Below are 22,579 nucleotides of genomic sequence, written 5' to 3' on the forward strand. Positions count from 1 at the left end.
ACTCCAGACAACGTCTGCAGAATCACGTCCGGACATTATTGTTGAGTTTCTCTTTCACACATATTGCACGCAACAGGAGATGGTGTTGGACGTTTCTCATTTACTGAAAATATTCAGTGTGATTTAGGCAAAGAGTAGCACCTGGGTGGGACAAGCGGGAGGTAAGACAAGCACAAATTACACTGGGGCCATGTAGGAGGTTCGTAATTTGGTCATAAACAACCAAGTCGCTTTCCCTTCCAGGAATTTCTCTGACTACTTCGGTCTCTACTGACAAAGGTTCCCCATTATAGTCGTCTCTCCAGTTCGACATTTTGTTGGCGTCTTTGTCTAAGTGACCCTTTATCTTCATAATTGGATGCTTGTTTTTCTTCCACTTTCAAGACACATAATAGAAACGTCATCAACACGCCCATCTGCTGGCTATAGATTCTCTGCACTATTACCTGCACTAGTCACTCATATACTCAATCAGACATTACAACGACTTTGTACCAGACAGCTGGCACGGTTAAAGTCCGTTTAATGTCTAGTCCAACTGATTTGGACATTTGCGTCCACACATACAGCCTTTAGGTAGTTCATAAATAAGTTTAGGGCTGCAGTGCGTGTGTGAAAGTGGCCTTTGACTCTTGTCTAAATTGTAGCTGCAGGAGATTTCCTGACGTGACGTCAAAACCAGAAACAGTTTTAACAGCTTAATGGAGCCAGAACTCTAAATCACATCCATGGTAGCTGTTTTAAGTTGTTTTTTCCCCTTAAAAGGTCCCATAAAATGGTCTTATTACTTCATTAATATGATGTAATCCCTTTGGGAACAGGTTGTTTGAGCAGAACATTAGACAGCGCGGGGTCAGTCTTAAGTGTGACCTAATGGGCTGTTAGTTGCTCAGAGCAAGAAAAAGTTATTTTCACATGACATGCAAAAAAAATGGCCGGATCGTTGCAGATACACCCACTGATTTGGCTTAAGGTCACCACTGAAGATGCACGGTTTTCCAGGACTTTCTATCGACCGTTTCATGGGATCTTTAGGCTTTTGAACTTTCTAAAAGAGGATCGTGCCACACGGTTGAAAGGTCAGCGTGCAGCTAATGAGAGAGAGGTTGGACCAGACAGAGAGACAGACAGAGAGACAGACAGAGAGAGACAGAGCATGTCTCTCTTCTAAATATAGTCCAGCTATCTGACAAGTATTCATTTCAAAACATCAATGCTTGTGAAGATGGAGACAAAAGAAGGAAGAGAGAGGGAGTAAGAGAGGGGAGGGAGAGAGGGTTTTGTCTTTGTTGTTGTTAATCAATCTCTCATTTCAATTACTCCGCTTTCACTCACTAAAGGCCAGTCTTGTTCATTGTGAGCTGTTTTTAGGCCATTTAGGACCACCAATTTGTTTTCTCAACTTTTTTTGTCTTTTCTGAGGCAAACTGCACAAGAGCGTTACGACCGATGATGCTCTTTTCTTAACGTGTCTCTCATAGGATCTCTCTCTCTCGCCTGCATCTCCCTCGTCCTCCGAGTCTAAATATGGAAGTTATTTCTGCAGCCATAGTCGTCATCTCTCTCTCTCTCTCCTCCTCATTCCTCCTCAGGGAAAAAGCTCCGATGCAACGAGAGAGACGCAGACAGACTTCTAAACATAAGCGCGACTTTGACCAACACTTCCTTCCTAAAATCACCCATCATTTTTTCATTACTGCTATCACAGAAACACTCACACTCATGCACAGCTGGAACAGGAGCAACGGAGGAAGGAAGGTTTACCAACGTCACAAAAACTGATCAAAAGTCAACACTAATCCAACGCACTGTAAAAATCAACTATTTGTTTTATCTAAATCCTTTGAAACCACTTTTCTTGTTCTGCTTCAGATGCCTTTCACAAGTATTTAAACCTCTGAACTTTGAGCAAATTGGTGCAATTTCTTTCACAATCATGGGAAAAAAGAAAATGAGCTACTTGGTAAGAGTTTTTTTAAGCACTAGCCAAATCATGTTTGCCTTGGTTTTTTTTAAAGTTTCTTTTTATTTTCATGTATTTATTTTATTTTATCTTATACATATTTTTTTTTAACAATTTTCCCTTAATTTTCCTGTACCATTTACTAATTTCTTGCATCAAGCCAATTTCCTCAGGTTTCAAAGTTATTGTCCAGGCTGCCTTTAAATTTTAACATGACTGAATTTGAGAAACAAACTGGGAAAATTTTATAATGATTCAACTTTTCTTCTTATTTTCAGTCAACTTAAAAATTTAAGGCAGCCTAGACACTAACCTAATAATGATAAAAAAAAGTTTATTTTCCAGTAAAGGTCTCTTTTTAGACCCAGCCTGAAGGTGTGCGTGTGAAGTTTTGGGGTGTCACTGTGCCCTTTCACCCCTCGGCGTGAAGCAGTGGGAATTTCTGGGGATTTGGAGGGGGGGCAGATTTGTTTTGAAACTCTAGCATGGCCTGGAGGGGTGGAGCTCTGACCTTTACTCAGGATGGCTGGGGTCTAAATATGTGTGTGTAAGTGTGTGTGAGTGTGTGTTTGCTGGGGTTGAAAGGACACTGCGAGAAACAGCTGTCCCAAGTTGCACACACACACTTCTCCAACAGAAACACACTATTTCTGCCTCACAACTACACACAATCATACACAACTCTGGCTGCTAGCGTGGCTGTGACGGTGGTCTTTTCTCACACACACACACACACACACACACACACACACACACACACATTTACACACAAACACATGTAAAAATAGGCCTCAGGGTTGATGTGCTTGTGTCCCATTGACTCCTATTCATTTTGATACAGCAGGCCACCTGTCCAGTACCAGAAAGGTCACAGGTTTGAGTCCATCAGCTGACATGCCCTAGAGCACATAAACAAACCCTACCAGCTGAACACATCACGCACACGCACACACGCACGCACACACGCACACACGCACACACGCACACACACACACACACACACACACAGACCTTTTTTACTGTGGAGATTTTGCGCTGTTACGCCCCCTCGCTGTACTACAGTACAAGACATAGTAACGGTGGCATGCAGCGTTTGTATAAATAAGACAGCCAGCAGGACGGGCCCATGGGTGGGACGGGTGGGACATTTTGACAACGTGTTATGCTTGCGACTCAACAGCGACCAAAAATGTCCGAAAATTGGGAGAACAAATTAGATTCGGGAGCTCCCTACCCTCCGAGCGGAGGATGACATCAGCCGCCTTATAACAGAGATGGAAAATGATTGTTATCGAGACGTTGATGCCTTTTTTATTGTTTATAAAGTGCTGACAACACGTATGTTTTATGTCACACGAGAGGCAGACGCTGTTGTGTTAAATGCCACGTCTCTTTTGTTTCCAAAGTACCAGCATACTGTCTAAAATCACACACTGGAGCGACACAATACCGCTGTTGTGCTGTTCTAAATATATTTATATATATTTTTCTTTTTTTTATAAAAAAATGGTTCTGGGTAGAACCTCAGTCCTTCAGGATGAACCTTTTTTTGTGTAGCACAATCTCTGTGTATAACACTGAATTTACTGAAACACGCACAAAACATGCAGAACATGTGACCTTACATACGTATACTTTCACCAAATGCTTCAGACACATTCCCCGTACAAACAAACACTTCCCGGAAACACAAGCACCCACACCATTTGTCCCAGAATAGACGGTATTACTGTAAAAACGAGCCCAGCTGTTACACACACTCACCCACGTTGACACGCAGCAGCGATTACAGCTGCGCCCTCACAGCTGATTCTGCACGTTTAAGAGACATTATACAACCGGATCCTGCTTTTCTATACCGTTAAGACAATAATCCACAACTTTTTAATACATTGCAACACACATTAGTGCCTCTGCAGTGTATCAGCTCTTTGAAAGCTCAGCGTCTGGTCGTTATTTTCCAGGAAAAACGGACAGCTGAGCAGGAAGGGATGTGCTTTATGTTTATGGAAGCAGCGGGATTAATTATTTAAATCTGTTTAATGTCCTGCCTCTGAATGAACGGCAACAAACAGCTTCTCATGAATCGTCAGTGCTAACCGACAAAGACTGATGATAACCTTAAAAATAGCAGAACCACCTTTAAAGTCTGTATTGCCACAACAAGCCTGGTCTTTACTGTGCCTCACCTGAACCCACCTTTCAACCTTTCCCAAAGAACAACCCAAGCCGCCCCCTGGACACCACCCGGCCCGAGAATAAGGGTGTGATCCGAGCTGACCTCTGGCACTGAATCGCTGCTATTTTAACGACCAGCTAAACTAAGATCAAAGAGGGCATCCCGATGTGTGTCCCCCCGTCACCCACTCACACTCACAGTGTGTCTTTTCTCACACAGGCAGCAGCATCCAGGGATCAGAGGGGAAATAGGTATTTTGGAAAGGATGACTTGGCAATCTCCTCAACAAAAGACCTGGAGGAATTCCCGGGAATGTTTCTTTGCAACGCTACAGTGAAAGCTTTGCATGCTTGACTCAAGGATTATGAAAAAAGAGGTGGTATCAGGTGTTGAGGTGAAGGTAAACAGTCCTTTTATACAGAAGAAAAGAACTCGGAGGAGGCGCTTTAGATGCACAAAAGATCAAACTGCTTTTTTGCATCCAAAAAGTAAAAGTTTGGGAAGAAACTTTGTAACCTTTCAGATGAACAAAAAAAGTATTTTTTCTTTTTGCTTTCTAAGGACGCTCTTCAATTTCCTTATTAGTAGGTGGGTTTCCATTACAAATTTGCACAAATGTTAAGTGATATTTTAAAAATGTCAATAAAACACAAGTGGGAGATGACTGCGTTTCCACTGAGTGATGTTATGGAGGCTTATATCTGTTGCAGCCAGCGTACTAACGTACTCATTATTTCCAATCGAAGGCAACATAGGCGTGTTAGGCGTTTTTTATATTCCCAATTTAAATTTTGCTGCAGTCATGATGTCAAACATGACACACCAAAAGTAAAAGAATATGCAGACTCGTCCACTGGCAAAGGGAAAGAGTCCATCTGTAAGTTTAAAAGCCATTAAGGCTGTTGATGCTTTTAATTAAATGTCTACAAATTGGACTGCTTCCCGGACCGGGGAGCTACCAGCTGATAATGACTAAATTGCACATTCATGATAACTGCTCTTCAGCCATTAAAAAAAAATGCAATAAAGTGACTTTCGGCCATTGTGAATGCATCATCTGCCTCTTTCTTACCTATCAGGACCATCTCTGTCTCTCTGTGTCTCTGCCTACCTCAGTGTCTCTCTGGTATTGTATTAACTCCTAACAAATAGGCAATAAAGGGCTTATAAGTCCCAGTGCCCTACGCATGCATCTTAAATTCACTCTGCACTGAGGCAGCTCTGTGTGTGAAGCAATCCTTAACACTGTGTGTGTGTGTGCTTATATATCTGCATGTGTTATGCAGCTGATGGTAATGGCCCAACCTTAAAAAGTTATCCTGTTCGTTTGACAGCTTATTCCTCTCCCACACGCACACACAAAATACAATAACCCTTCTTTGAGATTCCTCACAGCAGCACAGAGCGATATAATCAGTTTTGCAGTAAATACACAGCAGTAGAAGGAACACCAATAGTTTTTTAATGGGACGCAGCGAGCAGAGTGTGCACCCGCGAACACCACCGACAGCACTATAAAACACTACAGGCAGTCAGCAGCAACTACACAGCTCACCTCTGACTCTCCTGCACTTACATCTTTCAGATTTATCTCCAGAGGAGGTCAGCCGAGCAGAGAAACCTCTGTGCTGTCAGACTTTAGGTGAGGATGCATTCAAAATATCTTTATTCCAACTGTTTTTAATCCTCTGTGTTCGTTTTGAGCTCAGTTTTACCTCACATTCACGGTTGTGTGCATGCACCCAACAGCTGTATTTATAGACCTGTTGCTTGCAGGAGCAAGAACTGTAGAATGGTTTTACTTTGCATCATTTTAACACAACCTCATTTACATTTACAGCACCTTAAACTCAACACCAATAATTCCAAAAGTTAGAAAAGAACAATAGAGAGGAGAAAACATAGAAAATACTTTAAAAGGCAAAGGAATTTTTCAGATTTGGGGGAAATACCTGTATTTTGCTTTCTTGAAACCACTCATTTCTGTCCTTTAAACATGGAGCTGGAGCCGGAAGGTGATACTGGAAACAAACAAGATGTAACACGTTAACTGCTAAGCTTTATTTTGGAAAGAGTCATGCTGGATTTTAACTTGTCCTGCCAGTGTGTTTAGGATAAGCTACCAGCCTGATGGCCTTAGCTCTATATTTAATGCAAAGACATAAGAGTGGCAATGATTTTCTGATCTGATTTTCTGCACTGAATTGGCACTGTAGCTACGCCTGGGCTCTGCGTAGAGGCGAACTTTACAGCGCAGTCTGAGCCAGAAATGTAGCTACACTTCGAAGCGACGTGAATTGTGAAGACATTTAAGCCACCACTAAATAGTATTTCAAATCTTATGTGTGATTTATCTTGGCTGCATATAAGTACAGGAAATGCGCGATAGCCACTAGGCTAATTTATGCAGTAGGAAATGTTAGCATGTTGTATACGTCGGGAAAACGTGTCTAGTGGGAACACATTTTTTGGTCAGTGAAACTTGTGGGTTGTACTGTAGTCAAATTTTCTAACCTTTGTTACATGCTGTTGTTCCCGGCTTCATATGAGTGGAGGAAAACTCTGCTAGTCGCTAAGCTAAGTTATGCAATGGGAAATGCTATAGGCTTATGCTAACAACATTAGCATGTTGTTTTTGTGAGGAAAACGTGCCTAGTAAAAGACAGTTGTTGTGTCGGCAAACCTTGTGAGTTATAATGAAGACAAATTTGATACTTTTGTTTCATTTTGTCGCTTTTAAACCATGTTTTATGTAAGCTGTGCTTTTTAAATCAATCAAACTTTATTGCACTTTACAGAAACTCAACACAGTAGCATAGAAACTTCAACAAAATTCCAAACTAGTGTTTTGGGGGAATAACTGCAGAGCAACACAGACAAACCACTGCACAAATATATAAATATTTGTAGTATATAAATGCTCACAAAAAGGTTGTGAAGGCCACATGCACAACTATAACTCAGCCTTAACTCTTGGGAAAAAATTGAATAAACACTGTTCTTTCAAACGATGAATCATTGAATACAACGGAAAACAGAAAGAAAGGTATTTGCCACAAAAAACTTTTAAATTGTCAACTCCACTTCAGAACCAGACTGGAAGAGGGCACTGTTGTTCTGAACCAAAAAAAGCTTTTTACATCACAATTTTGCTTCCAAACACAACCAATACTGTTAATGTGAGAGAGACCAGTAATATTGTTTCAGACTGTGGTCTCAATACCCCTCACACAAAGGAAATAAATGTTGTGTGTCAAAGTGTCCAAGGACAGACACAAACTCTGCCTGCTTATTAGCCGACAGCGTCAGCTAAGTGTCTCTTAATGTGATAGAGGCGGACAGAGACTTAAAAATCAGACAAATACAAAGTGACTGATGGCAAATAAACCAAATTGTTTGAGAATAACTCAAGTCTGATCCACAAAATCCACAATCCTCTCCACTCAGAGTGTGCTCAATCAATGCACCCTGCGGTTCGAATCAAACACTCATCTCTCCTCAGACTGTGTGTGCGCTGAATGTTGGATTCACTCCTCACGCCCAAAATTCTGCTTTTTCATCCATCACGCTTTCTTTTTTTTTTTCCTCCACATTTCAAAATGCATCATAAGACCAGCGGATTGTCTATCAGACGCACTGAGGCGTTAGAGTTGAATACTGTGGCCCATCTCGCCATTAAGTGTGTGTTTTTGAGGCAGCTTATACACACGGACACACACACACACACCGATGCTTTCTCTCTCCAAGAGTTTGATTGGTTTTGATGCAGCACTCAAAAAAACATAGTTTTCAATCAGAAATACTTTGATTTTCTATCAAAAAAAGCAATTGCATTCACCGGCAGTTTTTGTGTTTTTGGCATTGCTGTACTTGCATGTGTGTGCGTGTGTGTGTGTGTGTGTGTGTGTGTGCTGTGGCGGACAGTGTGAGTCAGCGATGTTCCCTGTTGTCTCAGAGGAAGCAGAACAGAGGAGACTGCAATCAATAATACACTCACACACACTCACAGGTAGATGCAGCAACACAAGGGGGAAAGGGACATCTGCAGTTCATACGTGAACATGACGGAATACACACACACACACACACACACACACACACACACACACACACGCTCTAAAACACACAGACATGGCGAGTGTGTGTGTGTGAGTGTGTTAACTGACTCATCTCATCAGTATCGTGCTAATGTGGAGACAGACGGCTGAGCCATCTGCTCACAAGGCAACTGCACACCAGCAACTTTTTTTTAAAGCAACCCCCCCCCCCACCCCTGGCAACATTGCTCACAATGAGCTGCACCAATGGCCGAAACAAGCTCTGATTGAACAGATTAAGAAAACACATTCACAATATACACTTTGTTTTTAATTTTTCTGTCTTAACCCCTTTAGCCTGTAGCTATGCGGGGCTAATCTTTAGCCTGGTTGTCTCTACGGGGCTAAATAAGGCTTACTAACTAGTCTGGTTTAGCTAAAGGCCACTACACGGGCTACAGAGTGCTAATCTTTAGCCTTGTTGTGACTGCAGGGCTTCTAAAAGCTATGCAAAAGGTTAGCTGCACAGCCAAGAATGGCAATATGGAGCCTAATGCGAGTCTGGTTTCTACTACAAGGCTACTCAGGGCTTGAAGAAGATAATTTGATTTACTTTTTTTACACCACAGAGCTAAACAGGCCAAACCGAGGCTTATGTAGTCATAAGGCTGCTAGCTAGAGCAGAGATACTCAAACTGCTTTGCTTAGAGGCCAATTTTGCAAAATGACATTTGCAGTTTTCCCATTTGTTTTACATCCAATATTGAGAGTTTAAAGGAGCACTGTGCAGGATTAAGTGGCATCTTGCAGTGAAGATTGCAAATTACAACCTGCTGAAACTTCTCCCGCGTGCCAACGGTGAACTCTCGGTCAGGAGTCCTTCACTGTTAATTAGTCAGGAGGTTTTTTTCGGGTGCCGAATTATTCACAGAGGTCTCTTCCTCTCCAAAACATATGGAAGACTTGATTAAACGAGAAAAAAAACACTGAATAAAGTGGTTTCATGTCACAAATCAGTGTTTTCTCCTATGCTGTATGGCATGTACGAGACAGCCGCTAGGCCAGGACCTGGTAAGGTGTGCTCACCTTTTTTTCTGATAACTTATGACACAGATGTTCATTAGGTTTTTACCAGAAGCTGAATTATCCGTGGACGTCTCTTCCTCTCCAAAACATATGGATCAGTTGATTAAAACCAGGAAAAACACTGAATAAAGCAGTTTCATGTTAAAATCAGGGTTTATCCTATGGTGTTTGGCATGTAGGAGACGGCCCGCTAGGCCAGCACCTGTTAGTGTGCGCTCAACTTCTTTTCTGATTACTTTGGTTAGATCCATTTAGTTTTTTACCAGAGGCCAAATTATCTGCAGAGGTCTCTTCCTCTCCAAAGCAAACAGACTAGGTGATTGAAAACGATAAAAATATAGAATAAAGCCGTTTCATGTTATAAATGTGTGTGTTTCAAATGCTGCTCGGCTTGTCTTGGAGGGGCTCGTAAATACGGTGGTTGATACAAAATATAGATATAAACAGCTTATTCTTAAGTAACAAAAAACACAACAATTCTTATTTTCAGGTGATTAAGCACTAAAGAGAACATATTTATTGTATTATACTCCATTTTTGCAATATACCCCCCTAAATCCTACATCCCGCACCTTTAAACAACTGCAGCTATTGTTACACCATTATTAGAACATTAGCATTAGTATCGTCTACATTAAAAGTACCTTATATTTGGAGGTTGTGTGCACTGAAAGTGAACTGACCAACCCTTTCTGACTCTGGAAAAATCATCCACTTATGGAAATTAAATTATTAAAATTAAATGCATCAACTAGAGATTCCACTAAAATGACGTCAACATGAATTTGGACTGTCAAGCTGCAAAAGAAGATGAAAAAAAAATCGATATTATTAACACCAAAGAGACTTATTATGAGCATATTCCATCTGTTGCAATTACTGGGCGAAAAAAAATCACCTCTGTGCTTCCTTGATATCCCAGAATGCATCTGCAAGTCAATACTCAGGGATTAAAACGAGACCTTGTTGGGTTTAGGTGGGAGATTTGGAGCTTTAATCAGCAGCAAAAAAAGGGGTGAAAAGGGCGTTTAGGGCGCAGGAGTGTGTCTGTGAAGGAGGGGGGAGGGAGGACACGCGGGAAAAGGAGGTTGAAGCAACTGTTGGCAAATCCCAGATTACAAAAACTGGCACTCCGAGGTCATTTATGGGTAACTGGGTGAATTAGGCCGACGCAATTTAGCAGCGCTAACGAGTAAAAAGCTCTGCAGGACAGCAGGCCTTTCAATAGGTTGAGAAATAAGTCTCAAGAAACCCTAAAAAACTTAAACTACAAATGCTAATTGGATAAAAGTACAAATTTCATTCAGCACTAGGCTCATGTGAAATTAGCGTAAGTGGGTATCTAGTCAATAAACACACTTTTACATAATTATTGCACAATTTCTGTCAACAAATGATTGTACAAATAAGAGATAAGTCTGGGGAAAAGGATCAGCTTATTAAAGGAGGTTCTACTTTAGGTTATTTTCATAATAAATATATGATGTTAGAGGTGAATCTTAATTTAACTTTTTTTTGGTTTGTTCTGGATATCTTCATAAATCCAGCAAAAAAACCCCACAAACTTCCGTCTGCCAAAGGTGTCAAAAACTAAAGTATTCTGACAGACTCACAGATCCACGGTGATAAAATGGTACAATGTGTGCTATTTTTTTCCAGGCAGTGTTGTGTAAACACACAAACACACACACACATAATTAACAAAGCTCCGAAAATACAACTCTGCTGCCGCTTCACACACTTCTCCAGTCAACTAACAGCATTATTCTGACAAATAACCTGTAATTCCCGCCGCTGGCCGCAAGCCAACACAAACCTTCATCTCCCTCCATCCACCCGCCCACACACACACACACACACACACTGACACTCACACATACAGACTGTTTAATTATGGCCATTCAGACAGCTAAAGCAGAAATGTCTATTGTTTGATTACTAATTTGGCTCCATTATGAGGATATAAAACAAACCGCTAAACTGTAAGCAGCAGAGGAAATCTATACAGAACTTCATCCTTTTTTCTTACTTTTGTTTTTCAGACAACAAAGTCAATTTTCAACTAAGTGGAGTCGTGATTGTGTCAGCAAAGGACAGCTAAACGTATTTAAAAATTAAGTGTCTTTCCTGATGGGGGACTTTATGTTCTTCCTTTAAGTGGAAAAAATCTAATTTGCCATTCATGCATTTGCCCAGAAATTTTAGTTTACCTATAGCAACTCTTCTCCTGCGATTCTGATCAACGAAAAGTGCTTACCATTGATTTTTTTGATTTTTTATTATGGTGATTTACAGTGGATGTCCCAGAGTGTGGCATTTATGAGATGATGAATGCATCCTTTTCGGAGCATTGAGTAATAGATGCAATGTTCTGCAAGCGTTTTTTTTTTTTTTTTTTTTATTTTATTTTATTTATTTATTTATTCATGTATTTCCGTGTCTATGTACCATCATCTTCATTATTATCATTATTATTATTATTATTTTCAGATATTTTTTATTTTTATTCATTTAAAATATTTATTTATTTATCTTTCTATGTATTTATTTATTTATTTATTATTAGCTAGGTAATTAGTTACTTAGTTGGATAATAATTTTACTCAGCTACCTCATCAGAAACGGGTAAAGGTTGGCTGGGAAACATTTATTTCCATTTGCATGTTATTTGTATGTTCTTTCTTTTTTTTTACACCTTATGCTCTTCCAATAAAACAGTACTGGAAGAAATAAATGTATAATTTTGAGGACACAAATTAAACTGAATAGAAAAAGTAACTCTACTTAATTTTAATGAACAGGAATTTTATTAAGACTCTTTTTGAACCTGTTAATACCTTCAAATCATATTTGTTTGCAACATAAAAGCGTGTGTTTTTTATTTATATTTCCCCCTCTGTTCAGTCTGGCCACAATTTTCTAATTCGTCTATCAAACAATTTAATAACAACTCTTCACAAACAGCAACAACAATAAGAGTTGGGGATTGCAATCAACATTTCATTAACCTGAGCTGGACCGGCGTTGCCATGGCAACTTTACCGTATCCCTGCTGGACTGTTAGTTGGCAGTCACTTCGATTTTTTTACACTGGGAAGCTACTTGAGACGTTTCTGGCAGCATTATCGCCTCGTACAATGCTGAGGTAAGAACAAATGAACATCTCAGGAGAAAGCTTACGGAGAGATTAAACACAGTGAAGAAACAGTAGAAGCACGATTTCAACAGACACCTCATCTGACCCGCAGCGTGTGTGCGCGCGCGTGTGTGTGTGTGTGTGTGTGTGTGTGTGTGTCTGAGAGCACATCAGGTTACATCAACAGTCTCTGTTTGGGTATTGTAAATTTGAATTGGAACTTGTTGTTGACTTTTTATGACTTATAACAGTGAATTTACGTAACTCAGTGAGCAGAGGGCAGCATCTGGGGCTGAAAAAGAAGCCAAAAAATGCCAAAAAACCCAAAAAAACCTGCAGTTCCTCTAATAGCCACTTGATGCTGGCTCAGGAAGCAAATAATTTCCAACAGAAGCTTGTGTTAAGATGCCCAAATTTACAGCAGAAATGACGTGCTTACAGCAAAAAAATGGTTATATTTATTTTTCATTATGTTTTGTTCATGTACTCATGAAAACTTTCTGATTTCAGAGTAAAAACTTGCTGTTTTTACAACATTAGAACAAATTCTCAACATCGAAGTGAATTCAAACATGCTGAAAGCAGTTTATTGACTCAGCAGCTCATAAAGATAACAAACGAAATCTACGACGACGGTCAGAAAGTCGTTGATTTTATCAGCAGCAAAGAGGAGCTGAAGGAAATCCTAAACACGAGCTCAATTTAAACCTCATTGTTCAAACAGACTTTAGGTTAAATACACAGCAGTAAAGCTCTAATCCGAACCCATTCATTCTAATGAGACACAAAAGCTCCCATTCAACGAGCTTCACTGTGTCCAAATACAGGGAGGACGGGAGGGACAAAAATACAAGACAGAAAGGCTGCAGGGACAGAGGGACGAAGGCAGGATGGAAATAAAGCAACAAACAAACAAAGTACAGAGGACCTAATCTGCCATAATAAAAACAACAATAACAAAAAATTAAAAAAACAATAATAATATTATTATTTTGAACATCAAAAAGAAGAAATAGAAGTCTAAATTGTCTAATAAATATGCAGAGTTTTTGAAAAAAAAAAAAATGGGAAATTAAATAATTGGAAAATAAATACTGAAATGAGAAAACTGATGTAAATAGATAAAACCTGATCAATTGAAAACAAAAATAAATGAATACAGAAATAAGTTATTTGTCAGGGTAATAAAAACTTTAATCAATTAAATTTATTTTTCCATTTCTGTGTATGTTGATTTGTGTCCAAATTAAACCCTCATATTTATTAGATAATTGAGACTTTTAGTTCTAAATTTCTTTATTATTTCAATTATTTATTCATTCATTTATTTATTATGGCAGATTTGTCCGTCCTCAAAAAGCGAAGCTGAGAAGGAAAGAAAAGATGGTGTATATATATCTATAATAATCTCTCACTCGGGCAAACACACCTGGGCTACCTGTGATCGAGCATCCATCAGCCTGGATGCAGGACACATACAGAGTTGCTAGGCAACAAACAAGCAGGTAAAGGGTTGACTTTAACACCCCTGCCAACACTCACACACACACACTCACACACACACACACACACACACACACACACACACACTTGGATTGTGAAACACAGTGACATTTCTTGGGTTTACTACACGTGACGGCTGCTTCTCTCGCCTCCTGCATCTCCTTGGAGACGGCCAGCATTGCAGAATTGGCCTCCACACACACACACACACACACACACACACACACACACACACACACACACACACACACACACACACACACACACACGCATAAACACTATTAATTATCTCCACTCTCATTCAAATCTGTGAATCATCTCTATTTCTGCAGCCAAAGTGGCAAAGAAGAAGAGGAAGAACAAGAAAAAAAGGGACGACACTGGCAGGCCGCGTCGTCCTCGAATTACCCACAAAACACACCGAGGCACACACTTTTAACACACACACAAACACACACACACGACTATGCCTGGGGCCCCCACATGGGGACCCAACATGTGAAAGAGACACAGAGAGGTGCTTTCTGAGGCCAACTGTTTGACAAAAAGCGAGCTCAGTTTGCATTCAGATGCACTGAGACTTTCACAGCGGCTGCTCTCTCGCTACAGAAGTAAACGCACTAACTGTCTATTTCCCCCAATTCCTCCTCTTTCTTCTCATCCTCACCTCCTTTCTTTCCTCTCCTCTTTCTCCTCTACTCTCATTTCCTCCTATTTTATCCCATCTCCTCCCCTTTGCCCTCAGCTTTTCTCCTCTTTGCTCCTTCTTCTTTCTTCAACCTTCGTCCTTTCTTCTTTCTTCTTTTAATTTTTCTTCTCCTTCAGTCCTCGCCTTCATTTCCTGTCATCTTTTCTTTGATGTGACCGCTTCTCACCTTATTTCTTTTACCTCCACTACTTTTCCTTTCCTTATTATCTTTCCTTCATTACGATCTGACTCAGGATTAGTTGGGAAAACGGTGATCTGACATTGAAATTGAAATCCACACCGTGACAGAGCAGCTGCGAGGACGGGACTTTCTTCATTCATCTGTTTCCGTCATTCATTGGTGTAAAAAAATGTGAAAGAAGAGATCAAAAGTGTTGCTCAATTTTATCAGGCTAGATGCAACATATGCGATGATCAGCAGCAACACCTGAACGTTCACGGAAGATATTTACGAGCAGAAAGTTGCTCCATATTCGCCTGAGAAGAACCGACTTCAGGCATCCAATCAGAACTCAAGTTCGCCCAAAATCAGCATCTCTGACTCGATTATGGGGCAGTTTCCTCCTCCTCGGTGGTCAGTGAACACACAGTAAAGTGCCGGACTCAGAGGACACTGGGGGTGGGTGTCATTTTAGAAAAAACTGGGTCCACATGGGATTTTGACATCAAAACATTTTAAAAACTGCTCTGAGTGGAAAAATGCAAAGATACTGAAACATAAAACTAACGTATTAAAGCAGAAAATGTAAATTAAACCACACTGCCGTAATAAGTTTAGATGCTTTATTACTGTGAATGAGTAAAAATGCCAAGGAGATGAAAAATTTGAGATTTGGACCGTGATGTGTAATGTGAGTTTCTTTCATTAAAATTGATTGAATTCATTAATTCCCAGTGGAGAAATTCAGTTGTGGCAGCAGCTTACAGCAGCAACAGTAAAAGCAGATGAGTGATTAAAAGTGTCCATATATGCTAAAAAAAAAAAAAAAAAACTATACAAGAGAGATGCACAATAATGATAACAATAACAAGCACTGCAATCAATTAATAAATAGATAAATAAACAGATATGGAGGATTATGAACAGGCCCTCAAAGTGACTCATGCATACAATTCCCAAGTTTATTTTATTAGAAAAATAAAATCAAATCGTTCAGGAACTGGTATCAAAATCAGGGTATCGGAAATTTTCTGATCGATACGTAGTCCCACCCAGGAGAGAAAGAGTCCACCTGCTTCTCTTCCATATACTCCCCCTTTTTCTCCTTCCTCGCTCTCCTCTCACCTCCTTCCCATCCCTCTCCCCTTTGCTCTCATTTCCCCCTCTGCCCCTTCACCCCCTCCTCCTCCTCCTCCTCCTCCTCCTCTGCTGTCCATATCTGCTGATATGCAGCAGTCATGAAGGTCACATAGCTCTGTGTCTGAAGGACGCGCGGGGACGGTGGATGCAGCATAGCTGCTATGCAGTACAACATGTGAGTGTAGCATGGAAACAGTGAGTGCAGCTATAAATATAGAGCGCAGCCGGCACCGTGACTCCTTCCTCCCCTTCCCTCTGTACTGCTGCCTGCAGTACCTGTAAAAGTGTACAAGTATCAGACTGAAGAACTGCACAAACACATGTCAGAATTATTGAATTCAGCTTGAAGCTGCTCAGCCTCCGTCTCTCTTTTATTTATAGGCTCGACATCCAGGAAGAAGCAGCTAGTTATCCAGAGCAGGGCTCCACCTATATGAGGGGTTCAAAGGCCAACCTCCGAATCCGCACCGGAGCTGCAGACAGCAGATGTACCGTCCCTTGATCGACTTTATTTTCGTAACCCTTTAACCCTGGATCATCGTCAGTTTTCTTGTGCTACATTTAGAGGCCTTTCAAAAGCATTTAATCATCTGAAAACTGAGAAAAGTGGTTTGATTTCTTTCAAAAACACTCAAAAAAAACATAATGAGCAACTTGACAAGAAATGTCCCACAAACTGCAAAAACTGAGGAAACGATGTGAAAATTAGCTGAAATTATTCTTAGATATCATCAAGAAACAGTGGAAAAAAGTCCAGAAAACTATATTTAAAATTATATTATATTATATTATAAAATTATGACTAAAAAACTATTATGTTATATGTTATCACATATTATATTATAAAATTATGACTAAAAAACTAAAAAACTTTTTTTAAAGTAATTTTCCAAATTAAATCAAAGGTTTAAATTAAATATGTATTAAGCTGCAATAGCTGCATTTTTTTCGATCTTCTATCACAATGTGAAGTCATAGCAAAGAATAATGAATCATATTAAGTAACTGATCCAGAACAGACTGATGAATTTCTTCCAAATTAAATTCTGTGTCAGGTATGCTCATTCTGCTGCCCACGGGAGCTCATAAATTAAAATTTGGAGAACGAATCTAAAAAGTATGGATGCTTAGGGAAAGATAGATAGATCATTTATCTCTCTGCTTTATTAAAAGGTAACACAAACCAGCATGTTGTGTGCCATCACCCGTGTCATCTAGCAGGATTTCTGGAGCTAAAATTATTCAAACACTTGCCCATCGAACACCATGTGGAGTCACAAGTTGGCTGGTGTTGCTCCAAATGTGAAAGTTTCCATGCCAAACAGTTACAAGTTTACAACCTCGCAAAAAGCTCATCTATTCATGCTCTGACTTAGTTTGCTTTGCTTGGAACATCATGCTTTTTATTTATTTTTACCGCCTGTGTTTCCTCACTTCAATGGAGCTATTCACGGATATCTGGTCAGAGGAGATCTGACAGAAAGACTGCTTGGACTATTATTGCATTTTAAGCAACTGTTAGTCTTCTGTGGACATTTATTGCTTTAATTTCATAATATCACGGCTGCTGCCAGCACAGAAGCGTGTTAGTGTAAAACATCAGTCAGAGTACCTCAAGTTATAACCACTGACGTGTTTAAAGCAGCTCGTTTAGCGATTATGTGGAGGATGCATAGATGTTTTTAGATTCCAAGTTATTTCAAGTCCGAACTAAAAGCACATCCAGTGCATCACGGCCTTTATGTGAAACCATTTTTCAGCGAGGCTCTATTTTTTACCGAGGTCTGACGGCTAAGAAAGTGTCTCTCTTCCCCAGGGCTCCCGACACTGTGCTTGGCCCAGATAGACACAAGGCTAACCTGCAGGAAGAGCCCACTGTGGTGCTGCGATACCACTGATGCAGACTGACAATACACACCAACTTTAACAGTAAACGGAGCAAATGATGTGCCAACAAAAGTCTAAATTTAGGACGTTTGTGTTGTAAATGTTGAAAATGTTGTAAAGTTTGAACTCTGCAACTTCACATTTCCTGTATAAAATAGTGTGCAAAAGTCCTGATGCATACATTGTGAAGTTCTGGGCCAATACAGATGTTTAAAATGACTTTTTTGCATTTTCTTTATGTTGTTACTTATTTTCCCTTTTTTGGCACATTCAGGCAGATTTTTTTACTATATTTAACAAATCATAATTCCCTTTCTAATATCTATTCAACTGTAAATTGCTGTGTTAAAATCAACCAAATTTTCCTTCAAACAGCTGCAAGTTTCTTGCCAAAAACTACATTTTACAAGATTAAATTCAAACACAACATGAAAATGTTATAATCTACTTTCGACCACGACTGATTTTTACTAAAAATATCTGAAAAGTATCATAATGCAACTCGCCCTGCGTGCACGTGGTGTTGGAAGAATTGAAATAATGGGTTTGCAACATGGAATATTCATGTGATATTCATGCCTCCTCAAGTCGAAACAATAACATTTTTTTTTACGGTTTTATTATTCAGTGTTAGTCGCTTTGCATATAGAGCAACATAGATAAGTTAGAGAAAGCTTTTATTAGAATCGGAAATATTTTGTGAGTTTCAGGGGATGTAGTGGTCTGGGACAAAACCATTTTGTATTATAAAGCTTCAAACTGTTGTCAACGTGTTGTTTAATCGCTCTGAGCAATAAAACACAGCACATCTTCTTTGTAGAGTCCATTTTGTTTCCATGTTATGACCTAAAGCTTATGAACACGCCAATATCGGAAGAATGACTCCCCAGTTCAGGAAATGGGACCATTCGAGAAGCATGCGAACGCAGCAACAATACAACCTTTGTTAGCTTTTAGGTTTTTTTTTAGTTTTTAAATGTTCCAGGGACACTGTCTCTACACTATTCAGACACTAGTCTCCAGAAATGTTTTTAAAACCTGCACGAAATGAACGTGAAAACAGAAAACATCAGCCGCTGCCATCAGTGAACGTCTTCTTATTTGCATACAGACCGACGGCAGTCAACACGGCACATACCAGCCAATAAACTGATGCAACCTTAAGTATATAAATGACAGTTTGGTGTTAATTTATTAAATAAACTGATGAAACCCAGCACATGAAGAGATTGCAACTCAGTCTATCAAATTCAGTTGAATTAGCTGAACTTTTTGACTCGTCAGTATCATTAACTTAAGGACTTCATTGGCCAATAAGACGTCTTGAATGGTTTAAAAAAACTCTGCAGACAACAACTGATGTGGTTTTAATGCAAAAATGCGTCTCTGAAAGTGACAAATGTGGCATCTGAACGTCACCTGGAGGTAGAATTAAACAAATCCAATTACATAAGGAACGCGCCGCGTAATGACTGGACAAAATGTGAACTAGATGTTGAGGGAATTAAATGGGCTGTAACTCCAAATGACAACAATATTCTCCTTTAAGATCCAATTTCACCCGAGCCCATTTTAATCAGACATTCAGCAGCTGCTCTTATGCAGAAAGCGGCAGCGGAATGAGCTTCGGTCTCTCGGATCAACAACAACATTAAGACGTGCGAGGCTTTGAGCGTCCTGACAGCCTCGCGTACGTTTTCATACTGCCTCAAACGACCATCTGACTCCAAAACAGCTTCTGAAAAAGTTCAACGTGAGCAGAAGAAGGCTGTGTGGTGGCCTCCGGCCTGATTTACTGGCCAATGAGAGCTCTGCAGCAACAACACACACCACCAGGTTGCTCAATAAAGAGTGTAAAGGTGACACGCTGAGGTCGAGTGGGCGTCCAGGAAATACAAACGAGTGAAACCGCTTTGAGACAGCAGAACATAATGCAAGAGTTTGACCGCTTTCACTTTTCTACAAGTACATTTGATCAAGTTTCATCACATGAGCACTTTGTCCTCCACACACACAAGCACACACACACACGGTCAAAAGTGACCTCTCAGGCATGCAAGTTACAGAAGCTTTTTAGGCACGTCCTCGAGGCACAAAGAGTGCTCCCCGCTGAAACAGAGGAGGGTATTTTAGTCACGCGCACACAGCTATAAATATGTTGTGTGCTTTCATGTTCGCATGCAAGTGTGAGTGTGTGTGCAGAGAGGTGACAGCAGATGCAGCCTTCCTCTGCAGCCAGTCCTATCCATCACTGCCAGGACAGCCAGGTGGACACACACACACACACACACACACACACACACACACACACACACACACACACACACACACACACACACACACACACACACACACACACAGGAGTGCCTACACAAGTGGTCACAAGATGCATGCACAAAAGCAAGGAAAGGGAAAAATAAAAGCATGACTAGGCATTAACACATCTACTAACATGAGCTTTTACTGCTGAGCCAGTTGCACGCAACACGACCCGAGGTCGAGAGCGACCAGGATATCCAGAGCCTGGAGAGCCTTGATCTTTGACCTCCTTTAAACCTCAGAGGACGCCAAGGTGACTAAAACGTCAGATATTTATGGCAGCGGTACAAAAATACCAGCTTTAATAGCTCTGTGGGAACACACTGCACCATCATGGACCGCTGCAGGTATGAAGCAGTTGGCCAGTAAGCGTCTTGCTAAAGGCCACGTCAGTCAGATTGGATGACACACGGTCCATGACTTCACATGCACTTCCTGCGCTCAGCTGCAGACGGTTGGGATGACTGTGACAGTCCAAAGGTTATTTTGGAAGAACACTGGCAGCTCCTGCTGAAGATGTTTGTCAGGGCAAAGCTTAACGCTGCGTTCTCGGCTAACCGTGCTCTCAAACAGGTTAACCCCGCTGTGATCAAGAATCACTTTCTTCCAGGGGAGACCTGCCAAGAAAACAGCACTGAGACAAACAAACCACAAAACCAAAACGCAGTCAAAGCCACGTACAAAACAGGAAGTCTGCACCATGAAGGGAAAAGCAAACTGTCAAAAATAAGGCAAAAAGTTTGTTATGGGAGCTCCAGCAGAGAATGACAGCGTCAAACTCATTTGAATCTCTGCACAACTGAGTAAAAGGTTTTGGAAATACTGTGGGTCCACAATCATTGGAAAATGCTTAATAAACTCAGAGCGTATGATAAAAAATGCACAATATGAAGAAGAAGATTTGGTCTTTGTCTGTCTGCTGTTGAAAAGCACAATAAATCGCAATATATCTCACAATATACGTTATCACAATATACATCTAACAATAATAAGCATGTTGCAAAACATTTATAAATTGCAATAACATTGTCATGTGACCTAAGTACGGTAATAATATCTCATCCGGGGCCAGTATCCCTACTGCAAGGTAGAGTACAACTGAACATATCCAGAGTTTTAGGGGTTAAATTTAGGATGGTCAGCTAGCCAACACACACACGGTCTCAAAAAAGAATAGATTTCTGATAAAAATCAACAGTTTCAATCAATATTAGCCAAAGAAAGACTTTATCTGATCCACAAACACACAAACACAAGCACCAGCTGTTCACGGAGCAGCTACAGATCCTCCAATATGGCGGCCTCTGTGGTCGTGTGAATGGAGGTCACACCTGTGCGGCGACCGTGCAGCGCTTCATGATGCATGCTAATGTTAGACTGAGCCCTAAGCAGCTCTGTGCTTTACATGTTGACCTGCGGGCCACGGCGAGCACACGTTTCATCATACGAAGGAAGCACACACGATGCAAACACACACATACATGCCGACATGCACAGAGAGCCATGCAGGCCGCTGGCAGCGAGCGGCGGATCAGTTGCTGCTACGATCAAGTATCAGACCTCCCACTGTGATGAGAGGTGTGTGTCTTTACCATACATACACACACAAACACACACACACACACACACACACACACACACAAAAACCTGTATCAAGTGAGGGATCTGCTCGTATATCTGTGAACCAGCTCACCTCAGTCCCCCACTTAGTCACCTCACACCACCGGCTCGCTGTCACCGCTCCATACACGCACACACACACATACAAGGACACCGTGTGCACATATGGCAGTCACTTATACATGCACACACACACACACACACACCTTGTCATACAATCACTCACACACACAAACACACGGAGGCAGTGGAGGGTAGCCGGTGCAATCAGCAACTCCGTCCTTGAGCAGAGTGAGGAATGCCGGGGTGACACATCATCGCAGAGGCAGCTCACATGCACACACATGCACGCACACACACACAAACACAACGCCACAGCAATAAACTGCAGCTTTTTCTGGTCGATGCATTATGCAAATGTACAGTATAAAGCTGGAAGTTATGCTCAACATTGACATGATTAGAGGACAAATGCAGTTATTTATTTATCTGATCATTAATATGTGTTTCAGTGTGTTTATGCCCTTAACCCTTTGAAACCTGAGCCAATAGGCTTCATTTCTTTCAAAAACATGGGAAGGCGGCACTGACCGACAAAATAAATGACACAAAAAATTGCAAGAAAATTGAGTAAAAACTACAAGATAATCAGCTCAAGATTAGTAGAAAAATAATAATAATTAAAAGTGAATAAATATATAAATAAACAAAATATATTTTTAAAAATAATAATAACAAGAAAGTAATATGACCTAGAAAAACTGCTTAAAGTTCTAATAATTCTGTAATAGCATTTTAATATGTAAATATGATAATCTCTCCTTGACATTTTTCCAGAGC

General features: G+C 40.5%; 1 protein-coding gene across 2 annotated transcripts in view; it reads right to left on the reverse strand.

The window, feature by feature from the left end:
* The window catches only part of LOC121948398 (peroxisome proliferator-activated receptor gamma coactivator 1-beta-like), a 93,679-nt gene that overhangs the window by 41,006 nt on the left and 30,094 nt on the right, over positions 1 to 22,579 (reverse strand). Inside the window, exon 2 of one of the 2 annotated variants that reach the window (XM_042493793.1) lies at positions 6,095 to 6,163. The exons of the other annotated variant lie outside the window; for it this stretch is intronic. Within the exon in view, the coding sequence (XP_042349727.1) occupies positions 6,095 to 6,163 (69 nt within the window). The remainder of the gene's footprint in view (positions 1 to 6,094; positions 6,164 to 22,579) is intronic. 2 annotated transcript variants of the gene reach the window in all.

Source organism: Plectropomus leopardus, chromosome 9 (assembly GCF_008729295.1).
Source record: "Plectropomus leopardus isolate mb chromosome 9, YSFRI_Pleo_2.0, whole genome shotgun sequence".
NCBI classification, from domain to species: domain Eukaryota; kingdom Metazoa; phylum Chordata; class Actinopteri; order Perciformes; family Serranidae; genus Plectropomus; species Plectropomus leopardus.